The sequence below is a fragment of the Embiotoca jacksoni genome, unplaced genomic scaffold (genome assembly GCF_022577435.1).
Source record: "Embiotoca jacksoni isolate LCO1_2020_lvr unplaced genomic scaffold, fEmbJac1.0.p SCAF_12, whole genome shotgun sequence".
Lineage (NCBI taxonomy): Eukaryota > Metazoa > Chordata > Actinopteri > Embiotocidae > Embiotoca > Embiotoca jacksoni.
In genome coordinates this window covers 11110730-11132757 of record NW_027185252.1, presented here as the reverse complement: position 1 = coordinate 11132757, position 22028 = coordinate 11110730, and the positions used below count along the sequence as shown (strand labels likewise).

General features: G+C 39.3%; 2 protein-coding genes across 3 annotated transcripts; one reads left to right on the top strand and one right to left on the bottom strand.

The window, feature by feature from the left end:
* Positions 1-127: 127 nt before the first annotated feature.
* Positions 128-21546, bottom strand: rassf4a (Ras association domain family member 4a). Of its 2 annotated transcripts, XM_069144765.1 has the most exons (11): positions 21465-21546; positions 14720-14788; positions 14508-14583; positions 5534-5640; positions 4829-4899; positions 3856-4025; positions 3398-3499; positions 3260-3311; positions 3043-3164; positions 2021-2118; positions 128-1265 (listed from the first exon to the last, which is right to left on the bottom strand). In XM_069144765.1, exons 2-11 carry the CDS (start codon positions 14770-14772, stop codon positions 1196-1198), a joined length of 921 nt encoding a protein of 306 aa, XP_069000866.1. In that variant the 5' UTR covers positions 14773-14788; positions 21465-21546; the 3' UTR covers positions 128-1195. The 2 variants fall into 2 exon arrangements, with proteins under 2 accessions (XP_069000866.1, XP_069000867.1); XM_069144766.1 differs by lacking the exon at positions 128-1265 and having other exon boundaries at positions 2024-2118; positions 3260-3307.
* On the top strand, positions 15573-17368 carry LOC138195402 (C-X-C motif chemokine 10-like). Its single transcript, XM_069144764.1, has 4 exons — positions 15573-15654; positions 15818-15947; positions 16045-16128; positions 16775-17368. Exons 1-4 carry the CDS (start codon positions 15588-15590, stop codon positions 16908-16910), a joined length of 417 nt encoding a protein of 138 aa, XP_069000865.1. The 5' UTR covers positions 15573-15587; the 3' UTR covers positions 16911-17368.
* Positions 21547-22028: the final 482 nt, after the last annotated feature.

Genomic DNA, 22028 nt, shown 5'->3' with positions numbered 1-22028 from the left:
AATTTAATTAAATTTAAACATTTAATATTATAAATATCTTCTCCAGGATAAGCCATTCAAGGATAATTCCGGTTTGGTTCAACCTGTTGTTCATACAGAAAATTAATATATGTCCATTTATGAAAATGCCATCTATGTCATGTATATACATATGCTAAAATTACATATGACATTGAAATGCCATATAGGCTTACTGTAAGTCCATATTTAAAACAATAAGTTCATATAGACATAGATATATTTTCCACATAGGCCTATATACCAAATGTAAATTAATGTATCATTTTGCTATAATGTCATGCATTTTATTGAACTGTGTTTTTATATTTTACAAAGATGTGACAAATCTAATGAACATGTGTGTAGGTTTTTCAATCTCATGTATGTTGAGAATTGGTAAGAGCCGGGAGTAGTCAGCATTATTTGTATTAATACTATTATCTGATTAATCAAATAATAGCTGATTGTAGGTACATTTTTAAGGGTCAAGGTTAGTTCACCAAATATTACAGACTCAGTGTTTGTGAAACTGTGGGAAAAAGGAAAAGCCCTCCTCTCTCAGGATACCTCCATTGTGCAATGTTGATAGGTTCTCACACACACACACACACACACACACACACACACACACACACACACACACACACACACACACACACACACACACACACACACAATCTCATGGGAACTAGTTGGCAAACAGGGTTGCTCAGTACAACAATGCAAATCTGTGCTCAGTCCATGGAAGTACAGGAAATAATAAATATGGTTGTTTTCTTTGTGGGAAGCTCGAGCTGGGTATTATGTGTGGTGTCAGAAGAACTCCAGCAGCCTTTATATAGACAGCACTAATGCTGATTTATTACATAGAAAGGTCTAAGTCAGAGAAAACATTACCAAAAGTAATGTGCAGTCAGAATTTTCATACAAAATGTGAATATGTTATTGCAGATATCAAAACAGTGATAGATGCCATAGTAAAAATATGAACAAAAAGATCATACAAAGCAGTGAGATATGTAGTTCTAAAAGTAAAAGCACATCGCAAGTACAAGCACCCGTTCACCATCACTTCTACATTCACAACAGTATTCGGAAATGTTCCCACAGTAAATCAACAACCATTAGTGTTGCCCACACCCTTTTCCATCACACACACGCACACACACACACCAGTCCACGCATACAGAAACACTCATACTCTATCGCTGGTGAGATCTCTGCCTTCGAGCTGATGTAGGATCGTAGACTTCAGAGCACTGTACCTGTAGAGGTGAAAAAAACAATTAAAGACTCTGTTACACATGCCCACACTCACACCCAAATTTGTACTGATTCAAATACCCACACATTTCAATGTATTCTTTATCAATACTGAGGATAAGGCTGGTGTTCATTTTCTTATCTTCAATAAAGCCCATTGAAAGACCAAACCAGGAATGTGTTTCTTGGTCTACTTTCTGTCTGTGACACTCAGCCCCGAGCACTTTTGTCCCTATAACATATAAATCTTCAAACTACAGTGTGGAACGATGACTCAGTGTTTGAGCCCACATGGTGCAAGTGAACTGTCATCATGTCACACATTCAAATTTCCTTGACACATACCCCTATCATACCAATACAAACCTATCATGACCTTACCCAAACCATTCACCAAGTCTTCACATTATACTTAAATATTTTTGTTATGGGGACTTCCTTTTTGTGCCCAAATGTAAGGGAAGTCCCCACAATGTAACTGTAAACAGATCTAGGTTCCCACAAAATGAGCAATACAAGCATAAACACACAAAGTCTGCTTTACAAGGCTGAAATCTCAGTCATGAGTTAAGTTGTTACGCAAGCTTACAAATAGTGAGTGATGAGTGTTTCCGATAAACACTGTCTTCACTGAGGGGCAGCTGCCTTGTTCTGATTCCATAACAGTGGAAGGAGACACACATATTGGCCTCATAATGAAATAAATCAGAGCGAGTTTTGCAACACTGTTTGCTGAGTTGAGAGACTTTTGACTTACTTTTTGGTTAGTTTTGTTATCTCCCGTTCCTCTTCCTCTTTAAGTTTCACTACAAAGCTGTCTAAAACAGGGATCTCAAACTTTATGTATTGGGCAACCTAAGGAAAAAAACATAAAGAAAAAAACATTCGAACATGTCAACATGAGTCAGATACACTCGTCCTTGTTACAGGACACAAGCCAGACCATTACTGCAGAGATACGACAGGCATCCAAAAAGCATTTTAACCTCAGGTCGAAATGAAAAAATTTATACCAAATAAGCTGACTACCTGCGAACAGCTCTACCACTGACTGCAATTGTCAGTTCATCTAAAAACAAACAAAAAATAACCAAACAAAACAACAGCAGTTTTGACTTAAAAAAAATAAATCACATTTAAAACTTTATTTAAATAACAAACTATCTGTTCTCAATAGTCTACAAAACACACTTAACAGCTTTTTTCAAAGCAATGCTGTTCCAATAAAAAAAACATTTAAATCCAGTTCTGTGGTGCATCCAGAGTTTGTTTGTGGAAAGAAACATTACTCTTAGATATTTTAATTGGAAACTGTTTATGCTCTGAGCAACACAAATCCCCTCATCTTCATCGGGTTGAGGACAAAATAATAGGAGCATATTTCAAATTAAACCAAAAGTATATAGAACTAAAGGTAAGTAAGATTTTTATATATTTTTTTTGGAAGAACTGATCCTTTAACTCGTGTCACTCAGTTGATATTAATGTGAGTGATTCCAATCATAGAGTGTCCAGAAAATGTGTCCAGCAACAATCCTGTTCTATTTTTATTACTCAGCGCGGTCACAACAAACAGTCAGTCATCTAAGCCTATTGTTAAATCAGTCCCCAAACAGGATAGCTTTCCTCAGTGTGCTAAATTTAACCAAACTATCTATCATTGGCCTATTGTATCATTGTGTGTTCATGTTGAGGGCTACACAAAGAACTGGAAAAAGGTCACTAATCGTGAACAAGATGAAAGAATAGATAGAGTGGTGGAACATGGCACAGACTCACATCATATGTGACTTCTTCTCCCAGGTCAGCCTCCGTGATGAAGATCTTGGAGATTTTCTCACAGGGTCCATAAAGCACACGAGTAACCAGTGGGTATTCACCGTCCCTGAGTCGGGCTCGCTCTACAAGGTCAGAGACAAAGAGAAAAACTCTTCACAAATACAAAAAAAAAAAAGCACATTTCTAGTGACATAAACCACAATGAACATTAACTTACCGCCAGACTCATGAACCATATAAAGGACAAACTCTTCAGATATATTCTCTACCTTGAAAGACACAAACACCAATTTATTTTTATTTTACGTTTTGCTGAAACACCAGTTGATGTGAAAACAGGATCTGTACTGCTCACCCTAAACTTATGTAGCAGCAGGTTGAGGACTTGTCCAGTGGTCATCGAGCTGTTAACTCGTACATTGGTGACCGAACCATAGGCTGGAGTGAATACAGATGTCTGGAGGCAGAAAAAGATATATATAACTGGGAATGTCTCAGGAGAGCTTTGTTTCCAGGACTTGAACACCTCGAACATTTTGAACAGGAAATCTAAAACAGAGAGGAAATCCATCAGTCTGCAGCTGGAATCTGTTCAATAACAACATACACACATACAGTATCAGGACCAAACTGATGCAGGAACTCGGTGTAACCTTGCTTTCTGTGGCACATTAATGAAATCAGCCCACAGCAGGCCATTGTGAAACTCATCATTAGTACAGGCAGGAAGCCACTGCCCCTCTGCACCTGGAGATGTGTCAACAGCCAGATACATTAATGCGCGTGCTCGTGTGTGCACTCTGGGTATTGTACCTTGTGGTTGTAGAAGTGACCATTGATGGAGAACCTGTGTGTGCGCAAGCGCTGCAAGTCTCGGGCGGTGTGTGTGTTTGACCTCCTCTGAACCCGCATGAAGGAAGCATCACTCCTGGTCCTCAGCAGCTGAGGGGAGTCCTCTTCCTCCTGACCACCTGTGTCACCACCTCAAGGAAAACAAAAACACACCTCCCTTAACACGTGCATCAGATAGTGCCGCCTCCCCATTTTTTCAAATCAGCCCCATTGTACTCTTGAAGTCAAACGCTGTTGGTTCTCCTCGTTTCATTTAATTTGTAGAAATATAAACAGTATCCAATATTTCATCCTATAATTCAGTTTTGTTCAAATATTTTTTGAACAATCCCTTCACTATCAAGCATATGAATGTATCCTTATCCAACAAAAACATATGAAATCTTATGTCACACCTTTACACATTTAATAAGCAGCACCTACTTTTCACCCCTTGAATGGTATTGGTATCATTTATGAGATGATTACCACTATCAAGAGTTAGGGGGTGTACATTAAATTAAAATCCCAAATATATTCAATTTAGCTATAAAGATGCAGAACTTTAAATCTTCTACAGCATCAGCATCCTCACATTGCGTGTAATCAATGATCTGGGCTGTCAGGGGGAGTAATTAAAATGTGTACAAAGGAAACACAAATTAGTTCAGTTTTCTGTAGTTGAGAAGGACCCATGTGAAATATCAGCAACTGACAAAACTGCTTAAAAAAGGTCACTGACAGAGCAACGCTCAAGTAGCCTAACCCTAGTTATTTATAATGTAGTGACCTGGATAGCATGGATCATAATAAATGATCTACACGTGAGCAAGCCTTTCCACTGCTAATACTAAATAAGCACTTGTGGAGCTCTAATCTGTTTCAGAGTGTGTGTAATCTACATTAATCCAGCATGTGAGTGTGTGTAAGACTGACTGCACATGTTTGTACTCACCAGCTGGTCCAGTTTCTCTGTCCAGTGAATTATTGTTAGACTCTGCTGATAACTGCTTTGCCACAGCAGATCTATAATTTTTGTAAAAAGACAAAAGAAAAATGTACTGTATCTTAACATTTCCAACATTGTTAACATTTCATCTTTACTCAAGCTCCACTTACTAGATTTTACCAGTGCACCACTGCATCTGAATGAAGACTGAGATGTAGTTAAAGCCTGGATATAGCCAGAGTTCAAAGAATGGTTCAACATTTTGGGGAGTACGGTTGTTTGCTCTGGTGCTGTGTGCTAGATGATAACATCAATATCTGTCAGATCTGATGCTAAAGCAAGGCGATGATTAGCTTAGCTTTGCTTAAAGATTAATGGCTAAAAATGGCTAACTTAAGAATTTTTAGCAACTGATTTCAATTTTGATTTATCTGCCAATCATTTTGTTGATTACTATATATCTCGCATTTGGCTGTAAAATGCAAGAAAATGGTCTTTATAATTTCAAAATTTCCACTACATATTCATATATTTTGTTTTATGTTACCAGTAGTCCACAAATAATAGAGAGCAAGTTTATAGTTGACTGTTTGACTTTCTGTGTGAGAGGCCTATGTTGACGGTGTTGTCGTTACAAGATCCACATCTGTTTGTTCTGTTCTTTAAGACCTGACCAAACAGGGAGTATCAGTTTGAATCAGGTCGTCATACCTGCTGAGACGAAATCTTTCATTGTCATCGTACATCTGAAGTCTTATTGGTCGGCGTAGACCCCAATAGATGTTCAGCAGCCCCTCAAGGATTAGCTCTCCATCCTCCTACACACACACACACACACACACACACACACACACACACACACACACACACACACACACACACACACACACAACAATAACTATCCGCAGTCGTGGTCAGAGGGGATATCCTGCTGGCTGGCCGCCACAGCTCAATATCAGGTGTACGTGCAGGAACAGTCGCTCACAGCGATTGGGTGAACCCTCTCATCTTGGAGAAGCCCTGTCAGGTTGGACCCACCCATTTTTTTCCCAACAGTACAGAGGTAAAGTCAGGTCTGAGAAAGCAGCCGAAATAAGAACAGAGCCAAGAGTGCTGTGGGTCACGTACATGCAAGGGGAGGCGTTTCATTTTGAAAAAAATGAAACTCTAAATTTAGAGGAAAATGGAAACCAGACAGTACGTGCTCTGAGTACAGAGGAAAGTATAGTTAGCTTTTAAAACTGAAAGCAAAACAAAAGATAAAGGCAGTGAGTCTAATCATAATAATAATGAAAGCTCTTGCCCGAGTTTAGCAGACAATCAAGTTTTTTGTGCCTATATTGCAACTAAGCCACCATCAAATCAGAGAATACACCACAACTGTGACTGTTGTAATAATGTGGATAATTCTGCCAGTTAAGAAGTCCTTAAATACAAACACATGGCTTCACTGAGCTTATGACAGATTAATTGTGAATTAGAGGAACAAACATGGCATGCAACTGAAGAAAAGGAGCAATAGAGCTCCAAAAACAAATCAAACAATGAAATAGCATCTAGAAACTTCAAAAAACTGATGAGAAAACTTGTTTGCAAAACTGTGCAAATTGCAATCGAGGCAAAAACACTGTAAGGAATTCCTGATGTCTTGTATGATCACACTCAAAGCCGCTGACATAAAGATCAGCCACATGATTAGTGGGTGTTTATACACAAACAGCTTATGGAGTGAGACACATTTGTCATACTGTTTTCAAACTGTTAATGGTTTAGTGTGCGTGGATAATTGAGACTGACATATTTTTTGTGTTACACTTACACTAATTGTTCTGTCATAGTTGTACAACAGGGAGATCAAGGGGATTCTTGACAGTAAGAAATGTAAATTACTGAAAGAATGATACTGCTGGTAGTCATTTTTAGACTTTGAAAAATTAAACATGTCAAAGAAGGGCAAGAAGTGGCAGAACACTTTATGTGGAGGCGCTCACAGGGCTTCATTGTTTCTGAAACATAAACATTGAGTGCAGCTGCAGTACTGAACCTCGCTAACCCGCCACTCCTGAGTTTCCTGCACAAGCATTAACACACCCTTACATGCACACGCACACAAATTCACACAGACACGAGTAAGGTCAGCAGAGCTATTTTTGGAAGTAGCGGGTAATCGCTCTGCCACAGTGCCTCTATAAAGCCTGGATACACGTTCCAGTCCACTCATAATCAACACAGGCACAGGCTACACATGACTGTTTCTCTCTGAGCCACACCTGCAACTAAAGCATCAAAGGTGAGGTTTTTTTTTCCTTTTTATTCTTCTTTATCAGAAAAGGGCTTTCAATCTAGTCATCGCCACAAGTTGATTAAAAATCATTGTAACATAAAATTAATAATAATGAAAAAAATTCTGATTGTAATCACACTATCAAATAAGGAAAGGATGTTTTAGGAGCACAGTCGCTAATTAAGAATTTGAAATTGGAGTTTCTATTTAGATTTTAGTTTTTAATAAACAAAGCAGACAAAGAGTCATAGTCTAACTATTTCATTTTTCCTCTCTTGTTGCAGAATGAAACGCAGGCAGTTGTTACTTTCCCTGCCTCTCTTACCCACTATCACTGAGACCCTCGAGGACCTGCCCGTCCATCCTTCATCCTCCCAGTCTACTCAGGCCTCCCAGTCTCTTGAGGACTACATGACCAGTATCCAAGCTCTAGCCCGCTCTGTTGAGACCCCGAGCTGTGGCCCTGTCAGACTTCAGAGGTCCCCCAGGCTGTGTCAGTTCTCAAAGGCTCAGATTAAACTCTCTGTCTCAGCCTCAGCTCCTCGCGGGTCTCCCCGCACACTAAGGACTTCCAGACCCTCCAGTCTGAATTTAAACAGCACAGAGGATTTTTCTTTAAAAATGAGCAGAGAACGGGACTGCAGGGGTAAAGACCCTGTTGACTGGCTGTTTGGACAGATAAGGACTTGAGGAGAGATGCTGTTGTTGTTATGGGAAACCCTGAAGGTACTTCGATGGAGTAACCAACCAAGGTTGGAGGAACCTCAGGAGGAAATGCATTGTTTGCATTGGCTGAACAAAGACAAAAATCACCACATGGGACATGAGACTTATTTATTTAAATGCACTAAGGACTCTGGTGTACATGTTTACATTTTTGTAAAGATGTAACGGATAGTGTTTCTAATAAAATACTAAAATAATCTGGAAGATTTGGATTATTTGCCATTTCTAAAGTTACTTTACAGAAGAGCTGAAGACCATCACGTGAAATCCAGCTGAAGTGAATTATCAAAACAAAATAATCATATTGTGCTTGATGAACTTGTGACAATTTAACTTTGTTCTAACATTTTAAAAACTAAATGATAAAAATGAAAATAAAAAAAATTAAAAAAGATAGATTAACAGATATTAACAATAATAATTTACAGACATTGTTGAAATGTCACTGCCAGGATGGCATCCATAGATGTTAAAGCCTGTGATAGTTTTGTCTCCATTCTAGAGGTACTTATTTACAATGCTACAAAGTTTGAGTATTTTAATTTCATGCTACTTTTCTGTATATTTCAACTCTACTATAAACCATATCATTACCCAGTTGCGGTATTTAAGTATAGTTTCATTTACTTGTACTGTACATGATTTCCTTAACAGCATTTTCATTCCTTGCAACTTTAAACTTCTATTTCCCTAGACTTTAAAGGCAAATATTGTCCTACTAAATTTATAGTTTATATTATAATCAACCAGTAAATTATTATTTAGGATTAAAGATAGGATAAATAAGATTATGACATGAAATACAACATTCTGCATAATCAGTATGTTTACATTTAGGGACTTAATATTCTGATGCTGATTTCTATCCCAGGTCAAATACCAAATTTCAGTGTGGGATTAATACTTGTAACTGAGTATATCTATACTATGATCAGATTATCCACAGGATTTAAAAGGACCTCCTTTCACCTGCTACAACAAAACGTTACCACAAAATTCTACTTTAATATTAAAGCATCAGCGGTAATAACCCAATAACATCACATGCAACAATATAACACTCACAAAAGTAAAATAAATAAGTATTCTGTTCATATTATAACACCTTGCACATAAAACTGTTAATGCAGGACTGGTAAATTGACTATTTTAATTTTTCTCTGCTACTTTAATAACGCACATGAGCACTTCTATCACTGCTACACATCAACCTCACCATGAGTTATCTTTCTACAGTGAGTCTCAGCATCTTACTGCCATCTAGTGGTAAGAATTGGTGCTACAGTGGTGGCCTCGTAAATTAAAAGTACCTAACATAGCCACGAGAGTGAGCTCCACGCACATAGATTGACATTGGGTTACTATAGCTGACAAGAAAACGCAAATAGATTTTCAGTTGTAAATACATCGAGCCACTCCTGTGTTACTGTGCCCAGTGTGGACTCAGGTGAGACTCAAATCTTCTCTATAGCATATTACAGTCTAAAAAGTATTCAGCAACAAGGGATTTGGCTACTAAAATAATCAGGAGACCAAAGTTTACAGCACTTTTACCACAACTCCATTATACTGCAATATAAGTATTGCAGTATACTGCAATACTTTATTATTTACTTTATTATTTATTATACTGCGCTCTTGAGTGACACAGTGAATCATTGATGGTCCTGACTGTCTGTGCAGTGAAAGGACAATAAAGTACCCCCACAAATCAGCTGATACACTCACTCGGTGTACATGTAAGGACTTGTTCTCTCCTCAAATGTTGTCGGTTAGTTTACCTCCAAGTCAAGCCACCTGACTCTGTATGAATAACACACATCACCTGTCAATACCTGCAGAGCGTGATCATGATCTAATCTTAAAACAATATTTATTCCTCTCCAGACAGGTCGTCGTGTTTCTTTTTCAAACAGAACCTGTTTGCATCAGACATATATGATCAAGTAAAAGCTCTGTCTGAGAATTATGATATCTGGGATTACGGTCTATGACTTTGTTACATCTACACAGTCACCATTATTTCCTAGACCAGGGGTGGCCAACCAGTCAGAGACTAAGAGCCACATTTTTTACTGTGTTACCGCAAAGAGCCACATCATACACATGGGCACACATGAACATCACCCCATCCCTTCCTCTTACACACACACCTCTGCTCAGCCAAATTTATTGTGTGACATTATCATGTCACACACCAACATGATAATGACAGAAATTGACTCCTACAGTACTAAGACCACAGGCCAGTCATTTTCAACAATGAACATTGTGTGCACTGTCTCACACACACAAACTCTCAGTTCAACAAAGTCCACAAACAAAAACATAATAATTTACAATAGCGTTTTTCTTTTACTATGCATGTTGCTTAGTGCGACTTCTGGCATTCCTTGCCTTGAACAATCCTCTTCAAATCTGGCTTGTATTCTGCTGTTGCCACTCGAAGCAATTCTTTCACACGGGTGTCAGTCAGAACAGATCGATGCTTTGATTTCACGTGTTTCAGGGTAGAAAACACAGACTCGCAGACGTATGTTGACCCAAACATTGACAGTATCTTAAGCGCAGCCCGTTTGACATTGGGGTATTTTTCCATTGGCACACTTTTCCAGAACTCAATGGTCCCTTCCCTTAAAGCAGGTTTCAGTTGGTCCTCCTCACAAAGATCGATCATCTCCAACTCAGCCGCAGCCTCATCTGTGACTAGCGGGGCTTTCAAACAGTCCGTCTCCGCATTAAATGGGTCGACGAGGAACATAATCTGTGGCCTTTTCAACCAGTGTTGCATATCTGGCTCTTTGCTTATTCAGGGCGGCGCTGGTGACTTGCCCGCTGGCTTTTAGCAGAGTGGGAAAATGCATTAAATCTCCCTTTTGAATATGCGCCTTGAACAGCTTCAGTTTGTTGACAAACGCAAACACACTTTGCACCAGGTCAGGCAGCATTTTTAACTTACCCTGCAGGGTCAGGTTCAGTCTGTCCAAGTGACACAGCATGTTGACCAAAAAGGCCAGATCCATAATCCACTCGAGGTCCGAGAGCTCGGGATAGTCCTTGTCCTTCTCTTCCATGAACAGTTTCACGGCATCCAAAAGCTCAAAGAAGCGAGCGAGCACCTTGCCTTTGGACAGCCACCTCACAGTGCAGCGGCAGGTCACCTGGAAGTCCTTGGTCCAGCTCAGCGATGAGATCCTTGAGTTGCCTGTGGTTAAGCGCATGTGTGCGGATGTAGTTGACGATTTCCATCACAGGCTTCATGACGTTGTCTAAATTCAATGATTTAGACACTAGTTGCTCCCTGTGGATGATGCAGTGGAAATCCCAAAACTCGGGAAATGTTTGGTCAGCTTTGCACAGCCCCACAAGTCCGTTCACAGATCCGATCATGGCCGGCGCTCCGTCCGTGGCTACTGCAGTTAGTTTCGGTGTGGGCAGATTTGCTTTCGCAAATGCAGCCATCATTGTTTCTTTCACATCTATGCCACGGGTTCTGTCTTTTAATGGCACAACATCAAGGAGTCCTTCTTTGATCACACAATCTTTTGACACAGACCGTGCAAATATTGCCAGCTGAGGCTTGTCTTGTATGTCACAACTCTCATCCAATGCGACACTAAAATACTCACATGCTTGAAGGTCAGAGTGCAACTGTGATTCAATAGCCGTGTTAATGTCCGATATTGTGTTCAACAGTGTGGCGGGACAGTTGGACGTCTGATACCATTCGTTTTAGTTTGTCGTTTTCAGGAGACAAGATTTCAACAACGTCACTGAGGCATTTTTTAACGAACTCCCCTTCATTGTATGGCTTTTTAGCCCGTGCAATGTTCCAAGCCAGTTGATACGATGCAAGCGTGACCTGCTTTTCTGCCTGACTTTTCAAAGTGTCCAACTTGTGCTTGCGAAATTCAGTACCTTTTGGAAATTCCTTATCGATGTTAGCATGGAGTGAGCTGAAGTGGCGCTGAAGATTTGAAGCTTTGAAATGCGCTAATGACGTCTGACATATCAGGCAGAATGGCTTGCCATTACATTCAACAAAAAAATATAAACTTTCCCACTCTGTTAAAAACGTCCTGTGTTCATCTTCATATTTTCGTTTAGCTGTGCATTTTTTCCTGCCATTTTGAGAGCGAAATTGACACTAATTGTTTACTCCAATGGGTTTGCCCCTCCTGCTTTGCGGAAATTCACCTCATGCGCATGCGCGTTTGACGAAAATACCATATTGAACTCAAGCGAAGCGAACACGCACAAAAAAAAAACCACAAACACAAATGTTGATATGAACGTAAAAGAGCCGCATGAAACCAGGCAAAGAGCCGCATGCGGCTCGGGAGCCGCGGGTTGGCCAGGCCTGTCCTAGACGATTGACATCAGGAGTTTCCACATTTTGGTCTGAGGCCAGCTTCCAACCAAAGAATGTCACTGCTGAGTAATGATTCATCCCTCATACCCACAAAATATCTAATGAGTCAGTCCTCAGTAAATGACATTCATTTTTTGGATCTTGTGGGGAGACTGTTCATCTATTTGTCAAGAATCAAACTTCAATCTTAAAAAAAGTTTCTGGAGCCTCAAAGTGTGATTTTGGCTTGTTGTTTAAAATGTATTATGTTTATTTCTTAGCGTACTTTGGTTTCTTTTGTAGTAAAGACAATGTTTTTTGTTGAAATATTTCCCACCACCTCTCAGTCTACCCTTATAAACCTCAAAAGCTGCAGTGAAGCTGATTCAGAAGAGTTGAACAAAGCCCTCAAACAAGACAAATATTAAATTAACAAAAGCTGATGTATTGAATATTGGTCTTATGTCTGTACTGTAACAGACATGCATGCAAGACTTAACATCAACAGTGTAAGACCACATTAAGGCTTAATTTGTGAAGCACTTCTTGTAAAACTATATAATAAGAAAGAAGACACAAGTTGCTTTTGCATATTTATTTTACAAATAGTGTACTTTCAGATTACAATCTAAACACTGGAACAATAATAAACTTAGATTGTTTTATTTTTTACAACTAAATGTTCATCCATCCAATTTCACATCACTGAGATGATCAGACTGTTCTTGTATTGCTTCTGTAGCAGCAGTAACTGATTTTTTTTTTTGCGCTGCAAATGCAGCATTTCATTCACAGCGTAGGCAAACAATGCTGTTGTTGCACTTACAGAAATTGTTTGCCCAATACCATCAAAGTTGGCACAGTACCATTTACAGTGTCCCTCTTCCTGTCTGTCAGTTGCCAATTTCTTCTAAGTAATGCTAACCATCAACATTTTTGATGGTGTATTTGACTTTACTGTTATTGTTAGATTAGTTGCAACTAGACTGAACAGTTTTTTATGTGATAAACTGTTACAAATATTTATAAAATATTTAATTACCAATGTAGCAACTATATTGTTCTTGACTAAGTACAGGTTACTGTGCATGGAGAAAGAGTTGATGCCATGCACCATATAAAGTTTTCATATATAAGTGAAGCATTGTCACTGTAAATGGGTCATTCTACTATTCTGGCTGAGACCCTTAACTTGTTATTTGTTTCCTTTTTTTCTCTCTCTAAACTGGAACATTGGACAGCCTGAGTAATGTCACAGAAAAAGCACACAAACGTAATGTAAAATCTCCTGTTTTCACTGCAGGAGTCTCTTTTTACAGCTATCAAACTTCACATATACATATTTGAGTGAAGCAAGGTGTTCGGTTGAATTACATGAACACACTTTTTAATTTAAGTTTTAGTAATTTTGAAACAGAGATGAGACAGTTAAAATCCCATATCAAAGCTTCAGATGGCCTCTTACAGAGTTAGTGTTGTAATGCAGCACTGTGACTAGTTTCGAGTCATTCTTCATACAATGAAAATGAAAGTGCCCTGTTTAATCTGTCCTCGTTAAATATGAAGGCTCCCACTTTTAAGAAGGTCAAGCTTTGTTTGGTTAATATTAGGTCAAGATTGTGACTTCACTGGTTCCTCTGTATCCATATTAGGTCTGTGGTTCTGGGGGATTTTCCCACAATGTGACAATGTAGTGAGTCTGAACGAGGGAACAAAAAAACATGCGAAGAGCTTAACCACCCTACCCTGCACACACACACACACACACACACACACACACACACACACACACACACACACACACAATGGCGCTCTCTCAAAAACCTGCTGGTGAACACAAAGGGGATCTCCCAACCATAAAACCCATAGGTTGATTATCAAACAAATAACCAAATTCTTTTAAACAGCTTTACAGACACAACAGCAAGATGTTTAGTGAGGAAAGGTTTAGCTAAGCAGAGTTTTGTAATTGAAATTTGAGACTCCCCTGCTCCTTCCATTTTCATTTTGAGGGCAATGAGAGCTTTTTGTGGTTTACCAGCCATTTGCCATGTTGGAAAGGAACTCAGAAATCACATGTCTGTGCTCAGAACTGCTTCCACATTGGAAGCCAGTTTGGTCTCGGGTTTTCTGTCCTCTCATTATCTGCCAGAAAATCAAAGTGCTGGGCTGCAAAAACTGGTTCCAGTTTTGTTACGTGTGTGAGCTATTAGTCCTGCAGTCCTGCATGCCAGTTTCCACTAACTTTTGTGTTTAACTTTATATTTCCACAAGTATTTTGTGTCTCCTGCCAGGTAATCCATCTGTGACTGAGCTTTTCTTACCTCACGAGTCCTCAGCTGGAAGTTTTTGCCTTCGTGGTAACAGTTGTAGGTCCTCAGTAGTGACAGGATGTCAGACCTGAACATGAACGCACAACCACAAAGGGTAGATTAGTGTGAACAATGCCAGCAATAATGCAATTTAAGACATGTAATCACCACTGTGATTTTATTCTGTTGTGCATGAACACTGTGCAGTGTGTAGAAGGGCTTACTTTGGTATAAATTTCTCTTCATTGAGCTTCACGTACATCTGATGCTCACTCATTCTGACAAAAGCCCAGCTGTGGCAGAAAAACACAAGAAACAAACATTAAAAATGGCATTAAGTTTTTAATATCTTGGTGTGTAACTTTAACTAACCCTAATTATTCCAGAGATATTATGTTCATTTGAAAGTACAATAAGCAACCACATAGAAATATATGACAAAACATTTAATACATATACTGTAAATAATAATATAATCTAAAATATGCACATTAATGTAATGTGCTGTTGTGCTTAATTTTTTATAAATTTTAAGGGGACTGGAACATTTTTTTTTTTTTTTAATGAAAAGGTATTGAAATAATTGCTCGGGTGTTGAGGGAAGGGAATTTAGGAGAAATCACATGGTGTTGTTGACACAGAGCCAGCGGACTGACAGAAGGAACGTGTTGTGGCAACGCTCAACAAAGCAGTGGCTGTGTCTCATTCAAGGGCAACTCCTGCTGTTGTGGCCAGCCTATTAACTGTTAAAGAAATTAAACACAACTCAGTCATCACTTAGGTTACACCAGAAAGCATCCCTGCAATTTGTGCCTGAAACACTGGTGTCATCTTTTTGTCCAGTGCATATGACATTGGAAACTGATTAATCACTTCCACATCCTTCAAGATGTTTTCTCTGACAAACCCAGGATAATGCTGTCCCTGATCCTTGCATCCTGATTCCTGAGTCCCAATATATCCAAGGGAAGGTGCAATGGGGAATTTCCTGGTTTGGAAAGCCCAGTGCGGAGTGAGTGGGGGAGGAGCAAGAGTATAAAAGAGAAACATGTGGCTCAGCGGCTCAGTGTCCACGCTCAGCTTATCTCTAGAATGAAGCTTTGTCCTCAGTCGGTCTGTCAGCTCGCCTTCCTCAGCCTCTGCTGTGTGCTGATCACAGGTAAGAATCCAGGAATGGATCTAAGCTTAAATAAAGTGAAAGCAAGGATTGTTGTTTTGTTTGAGCATAACTGTCTGCGCATGTTAACGTACAGTAATTTGAACTCTGCTCGTGTTGCACTTTTATTGACTTAATCTTTAATCTTGTTACTGTGTTTGTGCAGTGAAGCAATCGGACAGCACGTTTGTACCAGGAAGATGTTTGTGTCCACTGATGCAACAGGGTGTCAGAGGGCAACTGAGTGAGTTCTCAGTCTACCCAATAAGCCCCAGTTGTTACAAAGTCACAGTCATGTGAGTACTAGATACTGCAGACAAACACACACGAACAGGCACACCCACACACACATAGACGAGTTTGACTAACTCTGTTATTTTACATGTTTTTCAGAGTGACACTGAAGAGAAATAATGAGCCAAGGTGTCTGGATCCAGAGGCACCGATGGGCCGTCAGCTGATTCGCTGCTGGAATAGGTGAGATCCTCGACCAATAACACTTACCTATTAGTAAATTAGTAGACACAAACTCACTGAGCTCCTGCACAGCAGTGGTGTCCTGATAGCTTTGGGAACCCTCAGCAGATCATGTAATCTTTAAATTTAGGTTGAAAAGAATTAAACTCAGCAATGACCTTTGCACATGACAAATGTGTAATAATCTTTATACACAACATCATAGAATATTCAAGGTCTGCCCATCCTCATATTTCCTGTGAATCAATAACAGCAGTATCAGATTTGTTGCCAAGCCAGTTCTTGTAGTAACAAAGCACCTACTTGTGCTGTTTCTTAGTCTTTCAGGTGGCTTTTGCTACTTTGGAAACAATAAAGGAAACATCAGTCAGTGCTGATACATATGGTAGAAATCAACACATTTTCTATTAGAAGCCAAAGTTGTAAATGTGATCTTTCCATAAATCTTATTTTGCCACTTCACACACTTTGTATGCAAACATTTAGCCATGAGAAAATGGAGTAGGTCAAATTCATGTTTAACATTAATGCAATGTACATTATCACCTCTGACCAGCTGAGAGGTCTGACATTGATCTGGGCAGGGACTTTGTACCCTCATCCCTACATGTAAACTAAGTGTTGTGCTTCTTCATGTGTTTTCTAGAGCTCAGAAGTTGGGTCGTGATGTGAAACTGTGCCTGAGGAGGACGAGGAGGAGAGGGAGGGGTGGTCAGCGCCAGCAGCCTCGACAGAGGAGACGTGGCCACAACAAGAAAGCCTCATCCTCAGACTCTCAGTAGTTAAGCTGACTGACAAATGACACAAAGCTACTGCATGGAGAGAAGTGAGGACTGACTGGTTTGCCACACTGTAGACTCTTACTGCAACTCCAGAGCCACCAGTGGCTGTTCACAAACAGCACGCTACCACTTTTCTTCAGAAAAAAATGTCACACAGCTCTGACATCAAGCTCCCCTAAAGTGTTGTCTGAGCTATAACTCAGCAGCAGGAGGGTCTTATTTTTTTCTGTGCAAATGACTGATGTAAAGTTAAAAAAACGAAGCCCTGGAGGCTTGTCATAAATGTTAATAGCTCTAAAGCATTGTTAAATGGTCATCATATTGTTTATGTATGGTTCTGTATATGCAGCTAGGAAAGCAAACTGAACACTTTGTCGGTTATTTATTTTTATATGGGCATTTCTTTTCAATAAATATACCAGAACAATACTGTGACTGTAATTTCTGGTTAAAGACTTTGATATTCGTGATAATTGAAGGAAGAGAAAACTGGTTACTTTCTTGGCAGGACATGAGAGGTCACTTTGACTACAGCCTAAGTTTTGGTTAATAAACTACAGGATGTGAATCAGCAGCTGGCAAACCTTATTGACTTAAACTATCTCCACAAATATCTCAAGGCTACAAAAGAAGTGTCTTGTTTTTGTGATTGGGCTGAATCTCTTTCCACAGCTCTCTAACAGGCTCTAACAGAGCACTTAATGTAAGAGTGCTGCACAGCTCTGTTACTGTGCAGCCCACAGGTTGTAATGTTTTATAATTCTATGGACTATTATCGGTGTTGTTCAGCTGATACATAAACATCCAGGTTCTCAAGGTGTGGAGCGTTGAAAGGGAGAATTTTATGACAGCTAATAAACATGATCACAAGCTGCTGAGATTTCTTGTACATCATGTGACAGGATAGACCACATTCAAGGCACAAGATTGTTCACACAGACACACACACGCAATTGGCTACTTCTGCCCTACACCCATAATGATGCCAATAATGTTAATAACTAAAGCATGTGTCAACCTGCTTTTTTTTCCACGTTGGCATTCACTTGGTCTCTTGCAAAACGGTTATCTGATCCCTTTCTCATTCTGTGCTTATCAGCACATGGCAGTAAATTGGAAAGTGAAAGCAATACTCAACAACACCAGTTGGTAGGTAGGTAGGTAGGTATGTAGGTAGGTATATACTTTATTAATCCCCGAGGGGAAATAAAAAAAAAAAAAAAAAAAAAAAAGAAAAAAAAAAAAAAGAAAAAAAAAAGAAAAGATGGTTCGAGAAATGTAAGGGACTTTTCCCTTCTAGTGTGTTATCATTGAATACTTTGGAAAAAGTTGAATACCTTTGAAATCAAATATTGCTCACACAGTGATGGGGTTATGAGTAAAAGACTGGCAATTATCAAGATGACTGCCTTGTTACTGGATGCCAAGTGACTGAAAGAAACCCTCTTAAAATCAAATTGATAATTGTCAAGGAAATTCTATTGTTTAGTCCGGACATACTATGAGATTCCTCTGATTCCCTCAATGGGGTAAAGGTCCCATAAAGGACACCCCGACCCAAGGAACTAACTGTCCAGGATACGTGTTGATTATGTCTGGCTCTGTCTGACAGTATTCAGCCAAGGCCCCATTGTTATCCTTGTCGGAACCAATGTGTTTCTTATAGTCGAGCCCTTGTGAGAGTACGGGAGAGAGGTGTAGCAACCAGGCACGGCCACATGTTGTGATCTCTCTCCTCGATCGAGCTGCTGCCAAAAAACATCACTGCGTTGACACCCAAAACAGTCTCCTCTGCCTTCTTCACCTCATCCCCACGATTTCCATCACAATAATGTAAATAAATATATTTACTTAAGTATCAAATAATTTACACAGAAATGGTACTTTTATGCCTCCAGTGACAGTCATATTTTAGAAATAAAACTATCAACTATAGGCCAATGATGAGCCTATTAAATTGTCCAACAAAGGCCCAAAAGCTTCACCTCAAGAAAAACCTCATTAAAATGCTACTTAATGCATTAGTAATACCAACTACATATATCAAAATACACTGAAACTAAGAGAGGCTATTCAAATTAATACTTTACTTGTGAAACTTGTACCTTGTACCACTTCCTCCACCACTGTTAAAATCAAATTTAAGATTCCACGAAAGTGTTTTGTGAAAATCTTTTAGTTCACAAATCATTCAAAATTTTTAATATTAACTGCCAGATAAGACAGATTTTTTTGGTTTTCATTAAGTTATTTACTCATTGATACAAATTAGCTGTATGGCAAAAGAAACATTGATTCATTGACAGCTTTTAAAGGTGTTAATAATGCCTCTCTCATGATGTAATGGTATCAGATTCACTAGGTATTTGAATGGTAATTGAAGCGATCTCAAGTAGAACCATAATTGATGTGAGGTGATGAGATTTTACAATGATATGATTAATGATATATGATATAAGAAAGATATAACAAATGTCTTACTTTGCTATTAAAGTTATTATTATTCATGTATTTTGGCCATAACATAGACTGCTCTGAACAGACACTAAAAGTTTAGACTTCAATATTTGTTTGTAATGCATGCTTAAAATCCCACTTTATCCATGTGGCCATGATGCTGGTGGTAAGATGGTGCCACCTGCTGCCTACAGACATACAGTGAACTTTCTCAGTGATTTCCCATTAAGCAGTTTGAAGAGAAAGCGTGTCATTGTCTACAGGGACTGCAGTTTCCTTTCACACTGGCAACAGAGACCGAACAAGCAGGGAACTGGACAGCTTTAATGTGGACTTTAATCCAAATGGCTGAATTATTGGTTGGGACTCAGAACTTTCTGAGATGATCAAATTAGTTTCAGTGTGTCAGGACAAAAGTTAATCAGCAGAAGTAGGCTAATGATGTGTGACTTATTTAAAGCAACTAAAGTTCCACTTTGATACACTCAATTTTACTGAGGCATTCCCAACAATCCTAATCATCAATCCTTTGACAATTGTTATTCTTTAAAGCAAATAAAACAGATCTTCCTGAAGAACAACTACACAGGAAGTGATTATTTTGCTTTTCTTGTAGCTGAAACAGAAGTTTGTTGAAGGGAAAAAAATAGAAGAAAAAAAATGCTTGCATGAGCAGTGGTAGTCACCACAAAAACCAGGAAACAGACTGACCACTGCTGTCTGACTGGGAAGTGATCTCTGGGAGGTGAGGTGCTAATTCAGCTAAACAGTTCTCATGAAAGGTGGAGACAGGATACTTTTATGTCTGTCACACTGCTGCTCCTCTTATTATCTGAACATGGCTGAAGATTAAAACCCAAGCTCATTGTCAAGGAAACTTTATTGTTTAGCCCAGGATACGTGTTGATTATGTCTGACTCTGTCTGACAGTATTCAGCCAAGGCCCCATTGTTATCCTTATTGGAACCAATGTGTTCCTTATAGTCGAGCTCTTGCGAGAGTACGGGGAGAGAGGTGTAGCAACCAGGCATGGCCACATGTTGTGATCTCTCTCCTCGTACAAGCTGCTGTCAAAAAACATCACTGCGTTGACACCCAAAACGGTCTCCTCTGCCTTCTTCAATTCATCCCCGCGATTTCCATCACACTCATCATACAGACTTTTCATAATCTACATAAATCTCCAAAGACAGTGTTTATGTTAATGAGTGAGGTAAAAGCAACACCTGTCAGTCCCCCTCCCTCCCTCCCTCCCTTTATTGACCTCTGTCTATCTCCACTCTCATCCAAGGAAACTGCTGACAAAGTATTTGCATAATAGGATGGTCAGTCCATCTCTCATACATATTTATACACAATAATGGGTGCATACATTTTCCATAACTTAAAGGATTCCAGTCTGTCGCCATAATTATGAATTATTCAGCCACTGCACATGACTGCACCAGAGATGGACCAAAAGCTGGATGATGGGCAAAGAAAATGGGGGTCACTCTATTGAGGTGAATTTACATAATCTTATCTTCTCTTGTCTTCTCTTCTTTTGTCTTCTCTTCTCTTCTAGCTCCCTCGGTGGACAAAGAACCCTCTTTGCAGGTCTGCTAATTGGTTTAATCATCGCGAGATTCGTTTTCAATTATCGCACCTACACCGGCAGCTGCGCCCACAGACCATCCATTCCCATGCGTAAAATGTCTAAGAGAGCTCCAAAGAACGCACATGATGTCTAATTTAGTAAAAACCTTTCCACAAAAGTACTGTGTAACCTATACATTTCGAGACAAACGCAGACTAGGCATATACATTCATAGTCGATTAAAATCGTCTATGTCTGTCGCAGCAATCGCTGTATTGAACGTGTAGTTTTATAGTAGCTACAACAGACGAGCGCTGACCAAAAGTTTTACCAGACATCATTGCATCAATACTCCTAAATGCCAAACAACTTAAATAAACCTGCATCCAACTTCCGAACATCTTATCATCAGAGATTTTTGTTGTTCTATAGGATTTAATTGCATCGGTACACTTCCTTCCCTCTTAATGTTTTCGTACAAACATCTCCTGCATTGATTTGATTAGTTTTGTTTGTCTTACCATTACAGTGTGAGTCCCCCGTATTCTTCCGTATATCAACCAGCGATGTGGTCCAGCTTATCGGTATCAGCTTTCATGCTCTCTGGCAGCGAGTGCGCTATTCAGAGCTGGAAGATAAGACTGACCACAGGATACTCCAATAGAAAGATGCGTTGATACTCTTTACCCAATCAGAGTTGAGTATGGGGCGGGACGCTCCATGATTGCGTAGCCTACCTCTCCTCACTTACTTGATCAAGGTGCCTCTGGGGTCTTATCCTCAGTCTCAGCAGTCTCTTTAGGCTTCACTTCTCAAGGCAAGACAAAACTCAGCTCAGAAGACCACTAGATTAAACTTCGTTTTTCATAAATGTGTTATTTTGACCTTTAATTAAAGGTTACATGACTGATAATAATAAATAATACATACTTTCCTAAGTACAATGATTTATACATTATGAGTGGACACCCAAATTCTGGTAATTGGATGTAAAATTACTTGTTTTCCATAAGGATACAAGAGTGTGGATTTAGGTTACAGTAAGTTTAAGTCATTTTATGAATATCGGCTTTTATGTTATAGTT